Raw genomic sequence first — 14,817 nt, forward strand, 5'->3', positions numbered from 1 at the left:
GTCCGTTTTTATATCTTGCAAACTCTGTAGAAATATTCCAAATGTATGCCTTGGTGTCTGTTTCCCCATTCTCACAGCTGTTCATGATTTGAAATCAAACAGTATAAAATGTTGTATTGAACAATAAGCAACCCATCTGCCATGACCAAAGTTTAAACAATGATTCTATGTGTGAGAGTACAAAGTTGGGAGTGTTTGAGATTAATATTATTTTAAAACCCATTTACTCAAATTTGTAGACAAGATTCAGGCTGGTGGGCGTGGTTTACTCCAAGTCAGAACTTCCTCTTCCTACGCCCCGCCCCTGGGGTATTTAACTCTAAACTCACACCTTTCTGAGTTGAGTTGAGGCTAGTCTTGTTTTCCTTCTCCTCGTACCTTTGCTGGCAGCTCGCCAGCTGGGTGACCTCCGGCCACCCCTCCCCCTTCTTGTGTTCCCTTTTTGTGCTCGGGCGCCTCCGGGTGCCACCACGTGCGCGAACGCCCGCCGCAACCAAGCCGGCGGCGTTTTCGATCGAAGAAGTCGACCATACGGCTCCCATCGCTTTCCCTAGCCACGATTGGTCGGCAAGGCCTCAGCGAGCAACTGCCGGCTTTCCAGACAGGTCCCGCACGCCTCTGAGGACCAGAGCTCGGCCTGCCACCAGGTAATCCGGCAGGGAAGTTATGAGCGCATCCCAAACAGAACAACAACTTTCCTTCCCTATTTCTTTTTATTTTTGTGCATCTGGTTTTTCTTCCACCGAACCTGCTTCTTTTCCACCTGAGGTCTGGAGGAAGACCACCCCCAAAGACCAGCTGATCTGCGTTCGTGAGTAGACACTGCAATCCTTACTATGATGGACAACATCAGTGCATAATAATTGTGGGGAAATTACTAGCTTCATACGAAATCCCAACTTTGCCTTCTCTCGCTCTGGCTCAACGCATTAAACGCTCACACGCTCATTTATTTTAGCCCAGTGACCACACACGATGTCCTCTTTTCCATTTTCGTACGCCTTTCTTTCGGTTACCCTTAGTGTTATTTCCTTGTTGCAGTTTGTAGTTGTGTGTTTAATTAAATATACCATAAGATTCCACTCGTGGTCGTATTTTGTGTGTGTTCTGAATTTAAGTAGACCTCTGTAACCTAGGACTCAAAATGTCGTAGAGTGTAGCAACCTCCAGATTATGAGACTGATCAAAAAGGTTTGTCGTCATTTCGCCTAAAGTTAAACTTGAAAAAAATTTACGCGGTGCCCTTTTTGAGACATTAGTTTGATTTTAACAATTAAATCAAAATTACGATAAACCGCAAGTAACACAAACGGCGCTCCCGCCTTATTACTTGATCCTAAATTAATAACAATTCTTATTTAATAAATAATCGCTACATTGGTATTCTCCGGTGAACCCCATTTTATTTCAATGTTTTTTGTATGGTAGATTTGTGAACAGAGATGTTGGCCTGTGCCAGTGAGTTCTGAAAGTCTTAAGCTTACAGAGTTCTTGTTATTATTGTTGTTGTTGTTTTTTTTACCTCATTTAGCATTCTGTGCTGTGCTATTACAGTCATCTTTACAGGATGGCCACTCCTTGGAAGAGAAGCAACAGTGCAGAATTTTCTCCATTTACAGTGGAACCTCGATAAAATGGATCCCGATATAACGGATATCGGATTAAACTGATAGTCGGGACTGAACAAAACTAGTGTCCAAAATAGTTTCCATCTGTCACTTAAAATGCCCTTGACAAAGTCTGTTAGTTCCAGAATTGGCCGCTGTTGTTGACTGGCGCTGTGGCGCAGTGCAGGCAGAGAATGGGATTGACGTATTTCTGGGTCACAGATATACAATATGACTAGATCCAATTGCAAAGGACGTGCCTCCTGTGCCTACGTGGTGGCCATGTTGAATGTGGGGCATTGACATGGTGGCCATGTGATGATGGTTACATTTGTCTATTGTGCAGAGAGAGCGGCACAGCTGCTGTTTTAACTATGAGAAATACAAAACAAGTCTCTGGAGTCTGGAACATGCTATTTTTGGAACAGTAACAGTTTTTCGTGTCAAGCTGTTTGCCTTTGGCAACAGATTTGGAACTAGGAAGCACACTAATTCCTCGTGGCTCATGAAAGCGACTCGCCTATAATGAGTACTGTACGTTAAAGTCACCATGACCAAGCACACTGGTGTGGTAAGTTTGGATAAAATGTGAAAGTTTCAAACATTTGCAAGCTTTTTTTTTTACATTTATTTACAATAACTTTGTACCGTACTGGGCGTTTTAGGCCATGAAAAAAATAACTACAAAACAATAATTTAATATTGTACTGTAAAATGGGTGCTGTGACCTAAACAAAAGTGCTTCAATGTAACGGACAATCGACTATATCGGACGCCCACCCCCCCAACCACCGCTTCTATTTGTTCGTCATATCGAGGTTCCCCTGTATAGGCAATTCGTCTAACCGTGGACTGATGAATATCAAGACTTTTAGAGATACTTTTGGAACCTTTTCCAGCTTTATACAAGTCAATAATTCTTAATTATAGGTCTTCTGAGCGCTCTTTTGAGCCCGGCAAAGTACACATCAGGCAATGTTTCTCTACAAAAGAAAATTCTAAACTTTTGTTTTCTAGTGGCCAGAGCAAATTTAAGTCACACCTCCAATTTGGTCTAATTAATTGGACTCCATGTTGGCTCACACCTGACTGATTAGCTCTTGGAGAATCCGTAGCATAGTTCACTTACTTTTTCCCCCCTGTACTTTGAATGTTTACATTATTTATAAAAATATAAAAACACAATTGTCTTTGTGTTATTAGTTTCAGCAAACTCTCAAACTCTTTTCTTATGATTGCGACACACACACACACTTTCTACCAACTATGGTGACACGTACTCAGTTTATACGATACATTAACTACTCTGTTCGAGGGTCAGGTACCTATATTCCATCCATTTTCTATAGTGCTTGTCCTCATTAGGGTCATGGGTGAGCTGCAGTCTCTCACATCTGAGTTTGGGTGAAAAGCATCTTGGACCGGTCACCAGGGTACATGAAGAAAAACAACCCCTCTCACTCACACCTATTTGGAGTGTTCAATGAACCTAATACGCATGTTTACAGTATGGGATGTGGGAGGAAGCCGGAGTACTCATATAAAACCCACACGAACACAAAGAGCACATCCAAACTCCACGCAGGAAGGCCAAAGCAAATATTCGAACATCACAACTGTGACACACACATGCTAGTCACTAGTCCACTATGCTGCCTATGACCAATACAATATGTAAATTTCATACACAAATAAATACCAATAAAATTACTCTAAACAACAGTATCGCTGCGCAAACACCAACCTGTTCTTACTCCTTTTACTCTTTAAAGGGTGAGCAATGCATTTTAGTTATATTCAGAGTACATTTACAATGGTTAACGTCTCATAAACTTGTACGACCGTTATAAAAGTTCAAATGGGAATTAAACAAATAAATAAATAAAAAACATCTAGAGTTAATAACGTTTTTATGACAGTGGAGCCTAGAACAATTTAGTTTTGGAAGTACTCTTGAAACCGATTGTCGCTTCAGTCGCAAATTTGCATAAAGTAGAGGAATGATTTAGGCTTTAAGGTCTGCACTTATCAGGTTCACCCCATGTTTTAATTTCATTCATTCATTCATTCATTCATTTTCCATACCGTTTATCCTCACTAGGGTCACGAGAGTAATGGAACCTATCCCATCTGACTCTGGGCGAGAGGCAATCACAGAGCACATAAAAACAATCATTCGCACTCACTTTGACACCTATGCCAATTTAGAGTCTTCACTTAACCTACCATGCATGTTTTTGGGATGTGGGAGGAAACCGGAGTACCCGGAGAAAACGCACACGGGGACGGGGAGAACATGCAAACTCCACACAGGCGAGGCCGTATTTGAACCTGGGTCCTCAGAACTGTGAGGCAGATGTGCTAACCAGTCGCGCACCATGCCGCCCTTTTAATTTCATCCATCCATCCATTTTCTGAGCCGCTTCTCCTCACTAGGGTTGCGGGCGTGCTGGAGCCTATCCGGAGGCGGGGAGCAGGAGGCGGGGTACACCCTGAACTGGTTGCCAGCCAATCGCAGGGCACATAGAAACAAACAACCATCCGCACTCACATTCACACCTACGGGCAATTTAGAGTCTCCAATTAATGCATGTTTTTGGGATGTGGGAGGAAACCGGAGTGCCCGGAGAAAACCCACAGAGGCACGGGGAGAACATGCAAACTCCACCCAGGCGGGGCCGGGGATTGAACCCTGGTCCTCAGAACTGTGAGGCAGATGTGCTAACCAGTCGTGCACCATGCCGCCCTTTTAATTTCATTACCATTGAAAATACAAGAAAAATAACTGATTAAATTGGGAGTTCAAGTTTTAACACGATACGTTTGAAGTTGTAATGCATGAAAGCAAGCATGTGAAAAGCTTGACATTTCTATCAAGGGATTATGCCCGGAAAATTTGTTGGAATGAGAGGATTGATTTTGGTAAACAGAGAAAGGCATTCATTTACTGCCCAGCTCAGCTCTGCTCCTTCACTTGTGGCTGCAGCTTTCCAAGGTCACCACGTTTCATCAATAACTGTGGGACATAAAATACAGTATGTATAGTGGGGAGAGATGTACTGTATTGCTGCTGAAGGAGTTTATCTAACCTGATTTGCAACACAAAATCAATTTGTAGAACAAATGAGCTGACCTTGAAACAAAGTCGTGTCCTGCCAACGATGGGCAGGAGAGCAATTTTTCAGTGTGGACAGAGCAAAGGACAAGGATTCCCAAACTGTAGAGTCTGTGTAAAAGTGTAATCCAATCCAATCCAATGTGACAGGATAGTATGCATATAACTATTTGTTTTGCTTATTTATTTTACAGTTAGTGTCCTGTCTTTTATTGTTTATTCTTCTTTCTGTCATCCCCTTATTTTTTTCTGTCACTTCCCTTTTAAACCTCATTTTGTCCAATTAAAATTTTCAATAAATATCCATCATAATACAAAGAACCACACTGGCAGTATTAAAAAAACTCTAATATTGCACTGTAAAACTGTTCTGAAAATAAAAGAGATACAGATTCTCCATTCTGCTTGACCTAGCAGCCAAATAGGACAAGTTAAAAAAGTGTAATGGTGGCCTGTTTTATGTATTTCACATTTAAATTGTTTCATTCTAGTTTTGACAGTTTTTTAGGGCGCCAACTCTGTCAGGATGCTGAAGGTGGTGCAAGGTGTGAAGTTTGGGAAAGACAGATCAAATCCAGTAATTTCCAATTTGTGACATTAAAAAAAAATACATACTGGCAGTCTTACACATCTACAATGTGTTGTATTGGGGGGGGGGGGGGAACCAACTATTACTGGGATGTGGAAGGTGGTGCATAGCTTATAAACCTTGAGAAATGGGATCTCCCATCTTTAATTCCCAAGTGGAATCTTTTGTCCACTAAATAAGAAAACATGGTTTAGACCAAGGGTACTGAAATACAAATCTTAAAGAACAAGTTAAAGGTATATTTGTTTATGTCACCCAGGCCATGATAATTCTGTAATATTGAAATATTTTTTTTCTGTTCAGTAACTCCCTTCTTGACTGATCATACATAATACCTCACAAATACCATAAATTGAGTATTATCAGTGGACTTAGTGGACAGCTAAGGAAATGCATTTTTAAAATCCATCACACAGTTCTTAGACCATCATCCAGTATTTCAGTGCATTTAGTTGCTGAGTGGGAGATATTTAGCTTTCCTTTCCTCTTTTTGTTTGCCTTAAAACATTTTGTCCATTCTTTTAATTTTTCTACATCTAACAAATGCCTTTTTGTGCTTTACCAAAAGCCGTAACACTAGGGGAGCACTCTTCAAATTTGTGTGCTTCGTGTCACATTGGCAGTCATAAACTCAGTGACCCAGTAACAGGCTGTCAGTTTATTGTTGGCATGGAGAAAAGTCCCAGTTTGCACCTGCTGCCCCAACCAAGACAGAGCAAAAGAAAGCATTTTTTCAATTCGGGCACGTCTGCCAAAGCACTGTGCTGTGCAAAGTGAAGTATGCCTTCCGGCCATGTGGCTCCTCTGGGAACATCCAATCTCGTCTCAGAAAGGGCCGCAACAGTTCATGGGCCAAAAATAGGTGGCCAGCGGGACTATTGGCCAACAACTGAGGGCTTATGGTTTAGCCTTTTTTTAGGGTGTTTGGAGGGTAGCGAGGTTAAAGCGAGTGTGTGGATTAAAAAAGTCTAGGAAAAGTCTGAACTATAATAGGGATTACCCAAAATGCGGTGAGACCTCCATGGGGTGCATAAGAGTTAAAGTCTACTGGTAGTCTGTTAAAATAACTGCACATTTTATATTGCAGGTTTGTTTGGAGGGTGCGTGCAGTGGACAGTGGGTGCACCAACCCAACTCTATTTGCATGTTGACGAGGGTGCATAGTTAGTGAAGTTGGGAACATTATTGTCCTATTTTGAGAACATAAAAAGGTTAGACTTTTGTTTTAGGGGGTCTTTGGGGTAGATTGCAGGGGTGCATCTACCTTGACGAGCGAGCGATAGCCATTGGCCGGTATGTGAGGGTCAAAGTCAAAATGATGGTAGACCGCGGCGAAGCCGGCGATGACTGGTTCCAGACTGCGAGCGTGCTCCTGGATCAGCTTCATGGTATCCACCAGCCGCTGGGCCGCGTCACTCTGTGGCCCTTTAGACCCTCCCGAGAAGAAGGCGGCATTCTCCTCGCACACGTTGTAGACGGCCACAAAAACCGCTTTGGTGTCCATCACTGCAAGATCCAAAGAGACAAAGACAAATTATCACTGAGCGACATTTTGCTGTGTCGGACGTTTTTATGTATGCAGCGAAAACACAAACCGGAGACCGGAAACGTGGCTAAAATCCAACTAAAGCAGCCAAAAATCAACTGAAAGCCTAACAGCCGTACAGGGAATGAGTGCAGAGTTCAGAGGCTTTGTTTTTGTTCTATGACAGACAGAAAATAATATCAAAATAAGCACTAATAAGGGTCCCGGAGGGATGTGCATGAGGGGCTGACACAAACAGCTAGGAGTGCTTCTGTGATGTATTGGATCACAATGCGGCATCAACAAGGTCATTGAGCTCATGCTCAGATCGGTTTCGACAACACTGTACACTTGGTTGGCCGTTGATACCGACAATATGAGAAAAAACATTTCCCTCGAGGAAAATATTTGCGGTCAATTGATAAAATTGTACTTGCATAATTCAAGCATGGGTTCTAATTTGATCAAATATGCTTTGTGATCAGATGGCCTTGCAATTAGTTCAAGAGATGTCACACTGTCAAATTTAATAATTTTAATCCCAATATCGTGATAGCGTGACTGCCCCTGTACTTATTGTATATCTGCTTATACAGGGCCGTGAAAAAGGATTGGCCCCCTTCTCAAATTCTTATATTTTTGCAAAAAGGGCTTTCTGTTGATGGCTATCGATAACTGTTTGGCTTATGGCAGGTGCCTTAGGAGTGATGTACAGTGCCGCGAAAAAGTATTACTCCCTTCTCAAACTGTTATATTTTTTATGTTTAAGATCATCAAACAAATGTAAATATCAGACAAATATAACCCAAAATAACTTAAAATGCTGTTTTTAAACAATGATTTCATTCATTAAGGAAAAAAAAACTATTCAAAGGTTCCTGGCCCTGTGTGGTAAAGGTCATGCAATCCTCAAGCTAATAACTGGATGAGCCATCCTCAGCAGCAACAACTAAAATCAGGCGTTTTCTATTACGGGCAATGAGTCTTTCACATTTCTCTTGAGATATTTTGGCCCACTCTTCCTTGCAGAATTTTTTGAATTCAGCAAAAATTGAGGGTTTCATGAACGGCCTTTTTAAGGTGATGCCACTGCATTTCAATCGGATACAATTCTGGACTTTGACTAGGCCACTCCAAAACCATTTTGTTTTTTTAAGCCATTAAGACGTTCCTACGTGGCCTCCTGGATGACTCATCACTGTTCTCTTGGGGTAAACTTTGTAGGCCGGTCACTCCCGGAAAAGGTTCACCACTGTTCCATGTTTTCTCCATGTGAGGACAATGGCGGTCCCTATGTTTCGCTGGAATCCAAAAGCTAAAGAAATGGCTTTTGTAACCATTTCCAGACCTATGTCAATTACTTGATTTCGACTGTTCTGGAATTTCTTTGGATCATATCATTTTGTTGTAGCTTTTTCAGATCTTTTGTCAGTCTTGATTTTGTCGGGAAAGATTCTCCATCCATTTTCTGTTCCGCTTATCCTCACAAGGGTCACGGGCATGTTGGAGCCTATCCCAGCTATCTTCGGGCAAGTGGTGGGGTACACCCTGAACTGGTCAGCAGCCAATCGCAGGGCACATATAAACAAACAACCATTCCCACTCACATTCACACCTACGGGCAATTTAGAGTCCTCAATCAACCTACCGTGCATGTTTTTGGGATGTGGGAGGAAACCGGAGTAGCCGGACAGAACCCACACAGGCACGGGGAGAACATGCAAACTCCACACAGGCGAGGCTGTGATTTGAACCCTGGTCCTCAGAACTGTGAGGCAGATGTGCTAACCAGTCGTCCACCGTGGCGCGGGACAGATTCTGTTTCAGTGATTTCTTTATTGAACAGGTGTAATCAGGCTTGGGTGTGAAAAAAAAAAAAAAAAAAAAAAAAAAAAAAAAATCAACCAAAAATTGTGATTAGCCACAATGAATTAAATATTTAAAAAGTGGAGTAATTACTCTTTCGCACAGTAAGTAATAATTTTTTGCGGCACCGTACATCACTCCTAAGACACCTGCCATAAGCCAAACAGTTTTCGATAGCCATCAACAGAAAGCCCTTTTTATACATACATATGTGGCGATAACGTACTGCAGTACAGACGTTCTACGCTCAATGATCTAATAGTTATTGAGGGCATCTGAGCCCTGCAAGCACTGGGCAAGGGATGTTAAGAATGACTGTGTGGCTATTTGGCCTTGTTGATTGGTCACAGTGACATGGTTAGGTCTGCCTTGCCAATAGTATTCCTGCTTCGCTAACTAAATAGATTAAGTGCCAAGGAAAGACACATATGCTGGCATTTCTATTTGTCCCATGACTTCTCACAACTGGGACATTCATATGCAGTCATTTTAATCAGATTTTTGGTTAAAAATAATCAATAATAATAAATTTAAAATATAATTAAAATTAATTAAAAAATATTCAGTGCAGAAGGGAAGGGGCTTAAACCTTTTTACAGAAATGTAATGTAACACTAACATTCTTACAGTCATACAAGTGTAAAAACAACAACTTTCTGTTAACTAAAACGGGAGTAATTTAGTTTTCCTTATCGCTGTACATCATTTATTGATACATATATAACATGATATAGCCTACTGTATGTAAAGACAAAAGAAGCCTAAACATCAGACATGGTATTCTTTGATAGCTCTTGAAGACATCTTGTTTAGAAATAGACATTCTAGACATTAATATTTGTACAGGTGCTTTGTCCTGGTTTCCTGTCATTGGACTGCGCCAGTTACCTGAACCAGAAGGAAGTACTTCCACCTGTTTTTCCCTAATTCGTAAGTTGGCTGCCCATAACTCCTGTGCTAATGTATCGAGCCACACAAACAGTATGTGTGCATGTCACAAGCACACTTTCATCTGTTCTGTAAGTAATACATTTCCTGCATACAGTTTTGTCTCTTGAAGACTATATTACACTTTTGTTCCACCCTCCCACCAGTTGCAGCAGGAGACTTAGTGGTGGAACCTTAAAGTATAGGAAATCATGCAAGGAAAGAGGTTAGCTAAGAAGAAGTGGGACACAGAGGACAGAGGAGAGGAGAAAGGAATGGTAAATGGACTGCACTTATATAGCGCTTTATCTACACAGACTGTTTGCAATTATCGATAGCACCACTCACTGACTGTACCTCTGCATTTCACGCTTTTTTTCTAGCCAGAGGTACATGGAAAACAACAGCTATTCATGGCAGAAACTGAGGGCCACAAAGACTAAAACAACCATTACTGATTTCAGTGACAATCACTAGAGAGAAGGAGTGAAGGTGACTAAGTACACATTCTATACCAGAAGGTGCAAACCACTCAAAATGTTAGGATGTTTTATAGAATGATGGGACAAAGCTAAACCTTTACCAAAGTGAGGGAAAAGCTGAAGCTTGGAGAAAGAAAGGATCAGGTCATGATCCCTAACATACAGTCTCATTTGTGAAACAGTGACTGTACTGTCACGGCTTTTTCAGAGCCTGGTTCACTAATCTTCCTTTTACTGCTTCCATCAATGAACTCAGAAGTCTAGAGAAACATTTTGACTGCCAATTTAAAAAAAAAGATGCATTCAAACTGATTGAGAGATTGTTCATCCTGCAGCAGAATTTAAATCTGATTCAAATACTGTTGCATGACCTTAAAAAGGCCATTCATGCTTGAAAACCATCCAGTGTTGCCGCACTCAAACAATTTTGCAAGGAAAAGTGGGCCAAAATATCTCCACAGAGATGTGAAAGACTCTTTGCCAGTATTTAGAAAATGCTTGATTGCAGTTGTTGCTGCTGAGGGTGGCCCAACCAGTTATTAGGTTTAGAGGGCCTTTATTTTTTTTAAATCACCATTTAAAAACTGCATTTTATGTTTAATTGGGTTACCTTTGTCAGGTAATTACATTTGTTTGATGATCTTAAAAATTAAAGTGGGGAAACAAAAAAATAACAATTTGATCAGGGGTCAAATACTTTTTCATGGCATTGTAAATAACTGGAAATAAAAGCTGAACTGTTTATTTCATCATATTTTTTGTCAAACTGAAAAATGTTCAGTCTCGAGTAAAAATAAAGGAATTAGTCTCACTCTTGCAATACTTTTGGAAGACAGTGTACATAATGCAGCTCCTGTGTAGGATCTCATTCAAAGTGTACCTCATGTTGTAGCCAGAAAGTGTACAAGTACAAAGTAAGAAATCACCTTATCTATTCGCTGTCGACAAACAACTAATAATCTGAAGCGAACCTTGGTTTCCTTCTGATAAAAAATGAATGTCAGAAATCCCATAAGGCAATACTACACACATTTAAGTAGTTTAATGAAGGTATTAATGTGTGGCAAATAGTGGAACACACTAAACAATATGATAGAGGCATAACAAAATGTAAGTGTGTTTACCAGCATCTGTGTTCAAGCTTCTGTCCTTGTCTGTATCCTCTCTCGCGAGCGTGCAGAAGAAAGAAAGAAAGAATGAGAAGGAAGGAAGGAAAGAGGGAAGGAAGGAGTTGCCCAGTGGGAAGAAGAGACAGCGTTCCGGTTTTACTATCCCAGACTTGTTTGCTTCCTTGAGTTGAAAACTTGTCAGGAGCAAGTTATAATCTGATCTATTCACCACTCTGCTTTTCAAGGCACTGCCACAGACAAGCTTGGCCCCACTTAACCACCTCACAGTGTGACAGCTCTTTTCGCCATTGGCTGTTTCAGTGTGGGACTCCCTTCGACATTAAACAGAATTGGCAGGCGACGATGGTTGCAGGGGAGTTGGGGGAGCAAGAGAAGAAGGGATGAGAAAAAAAACATTCACAGTTTTGTTTTTGCTCATATTATGCCCTCTGTTCTCACTTCTAGAATCAGTGGCCACCAACAAGCACTTCCAGCTACGACATTAATAATAATTAACACACATTTGATACCTGCAGATGTGAACGGCAACTGTATGTAAATAGTTTTATACCGTGCATATTGAAAGTCTACACACCCCAGTTCAAATGCCTGGTTTTTCCATTTTCTTTACTGCTTATCCTCAAAAGTGTCGCTGAGGAACTGGAGCCTATCCTAGTTTGGGCTGTACACCAGCCAATCACAGTGCATATACTGACAAACAACCATTCACACTCACATTCACACCTAAGGACAATTTAAAGCATCCAATTAACATAAGAACAAGTAACATAAAAACAAGTTTTAAGAATGTGGGAGGAAGCCGGAGCACCTGGAGTAGACCCATGCAAACACAGGGAGAACATTCAAACTCTTCACAGAAAGGCAAAAGTCCAATGCCAAACCCCCAACCGCAAACGTGAGGTGGATGTACTAACCGCTCATGTACCGTGCCACCGGCATAAAAAAAGGGCCAAGATAAATTATTTCAAAACTTATTCCACCAATACTGTGACCTATAATATGTACTTCAATTGAAAAACATATTATAAAGGAGGCCTCAGTTTTATTCAAATATAAGTTCTATTAGTTTTTATACACACACATCACACTTATAAAATTGTAAAATCACACCATCACTTATCTTTACCCTAGTCTGGACTAAAAAATAATAATAAAGTGAGGGGGCGCTCCAGGTTTTTTTTTTTTTTTTTTTTTTTTAATGAAGAGAAGCTTCTCGACATTGTCTGCTGTAAGCCTGTTTCGGTGCTCTTCCACAATAGTTGACACTGGGCTTTAACAGCCACTTGCTACACTACTCCACGGTGCTGAAAGAGATCTCTTGTAACATCTGAGCTAGGGTAGGAAACCACACTTTATTAACTCCCCAATACTACAGTGGGTTGTCATCTCCAAGGTATGTGTCTGACTGAATTTCTTCAGATGTTCAATCAAATTGCTTAATTGCAGAGGCATCATATGCGATGACTTACACATGAAATAATTCTTAGGATTTCTATTGTCATTTGACATACTGTATCTAATAACAGAGCCATATCCTTTTTTGGAGTACCAACTGCAGTGTTAATTGTTTGACAGGTATCGTCACTTAGGTGTCACAACAAGAATAGAAACCTTGCTCGTCGTGATCTAGCTAACTAGTTAATTAGTTAAGGCTTCTTTATACTCCCGCAGTCGTGCGGCCGACAACGCCCGCATTGCATCACGTGACCGATGAATTGCCCCGCGCAGCACCTCTGTGTAGCTTGCCACGCACCGGACAAAAATAGTTGCTGCGCGTCGAACGCCGCTGAGATAATCTCTCGTGACTGGTCCGTTTTAGTCACATGCTGTGATGACGTACCAGCGTGCCCATTGGTTCTACATACCATCTACGTCGCCGCCTTCTCGATTTTGCAGCATAATTAAATGGATCATCTGGTCATCTAGGTCAATTTGTTCTGTCGCGGTCGCCATTGTTGTTGCTTTGTTCCTTGTTACTGAAAGGAAAGTAAAAACGGCTGTCGGAAATGGCCAAAAAAAAAAAAAAATGTAAAGGAAACTCCACCCTGTGGTGTTCTATCCAATACCAGCCGTAGCGACACCCCCGACTTTGAGGAGAACTGTAGCACACTTTCAAAACAGCGTGCGTCGTTTGCGTGCGAGTATAAGGCAAACTCCGCGTGGGACAGCCGCAGTGACATCAGCGCAGTCGCCGTCCGCGCAAGTATAAAGAAGCCTTTAAGTTAGTTAGTTATGGTGTGTTCAGTTCCATCTAAAAAAAATTACAGCAGGGAACTGCAGCAAGTACACCATATATTCTTAACTGCTCCAAATCCTGATCTTGATCTCAACTCCTGAAAGCCTTGGTATTAACTAGGGTTGGGAATCGGAAACTGAGAATTGGTGAGAACTGGTTAACGATTCCATGGAATTTTCAAGCGATTCTCTTATCGATCCTATTTGGTGCAATGACATTATTGTGCACACTCGCAGTGGTGGGGGGTAGTACTACAGAGGAGAACACTTTTAAGCACTTGCCAAAAACAAAGGTGACATTCAGTTTGAGAACTCTGTTGTGAACCTTTGTTTGTTATCACGAGTTGTCTCGAACACAGTCAAGTACAAATGAAGGACTATGATCCCAAAAATAGAATCACTGAGTCTCTTATAATGAATTTCACAAATTGCTTTGTTCCACATAAATGATCAAGCCAGGGGATATTTATCATGTTTGTGAAACCAAGAACAAGCAATTTGTGCCAAGTGTAGATCTCAAGACTGAAGACATGAACCTTCACCCACTTCCATCCAGACACACACAAACACATCACTGTTTGTGTGCCAACGACTCATACACTGAATAGTGTGTGGAGTACAGTGAATCCCCACCTATTTGCTGTTCGCTATTTAGAAATCCACCTATTTGTGTTTTTTCTTTTTCTTGTGGAAACTATCTCAGCTATTCATGAAAAAACTCAATAACTATTTTATACCTATTTTGGTGCTCTTTCTGTAACACCTTGAGATGCCACAAGATGGAGCCAAAGCCTAAGAGGAACGTAGTCACTGGTGTCAAGGAAGTATTATTGAAGAGCTTAAGATTTTAAATTATGTTAAACTTTTAGGATCATAGTTTATGATATAGTTACAGTTTAAACTACAGTGGAGCCTTGACTTACGAGTGATCCAATTTCCCAGTTTTTTTGCTATATGAGTTGTCGCGAGGCCGATTTCTTTGCTTTGACTTGGAAGCAAAAATTTGAGATGCAAGCGCTAGATGCTGGCAGTGAACGTAACTTAGTTCACAACAAGCAGTAGTTTAGCACATAGGGAAGCATTCTTTTTTTTTAAGGCTTCAAGGCATTTATTGACACTACCAGTTTACTCTCAAACTAAACAAAGAGAATTACATGGTGTATATAAAACAACTACACAACTTGGTCTTAGGAATCACCTCGAGATTAATATTCAGACACAATGCCAAACGCTGTAGACAAGCTAACAAATAGCATCGACAGTCGCATTGCTGTAAAAATTTAAGCAACATATTTGAAAACAAACGGTGAAGCAACACATGTAGATAAACAACATAATATT

At 41.0% G+C, this 14,817-nt stretch overlaps 1 protein-coding gene across 5 annotated transcripts in view; it reads right to left on the reverse strand.

The window, feature by feature from the left end:
* Positions 1-14,817, reverse strand: part of lipeb (lipase, hormone-sensitive b) — a 51,649-nt gene that overhangs the window by 27,608 nt on the left and 9,224 nt on the right. For 3 of the 5 annotated variants that reach the window (XM_061674299.1, XM_061674296.1, XM_061674295.1), the window contains exons 2-3: positions 11,236-11,265; positions 6,576-6,817 (exon numbers count right to left, since the gene is read on the reverse strand). In XM_061674299.1, the coding sequence (XP_061530283.1) occupies positions 6,576-6,817; positions 11,236-11,265 (272 nt within the window). The remainder of the gene's footprint in view (positions 1-6,575; positions 6,818-11,235; positions 11,266-14,817) is intronic. The other 2 variants (XM_061674298.1, XM_061674297.1) reach the window with 1 other exon arrangement.

Source organism: Phycodurus eques, chromosome 4 (assembly GCF_024500275.1).
Source record: "Phycodurus eques isolate BA_2022a chromosome 4, UOR_Pequ_1.1, whole genome shotgun sequence".
NCBI lineage: Eukaryota > Metazoa > Chordata > Actinopteri > Syngnathiformes > Syngnathidae > Phycodurus > Phycodurus eques.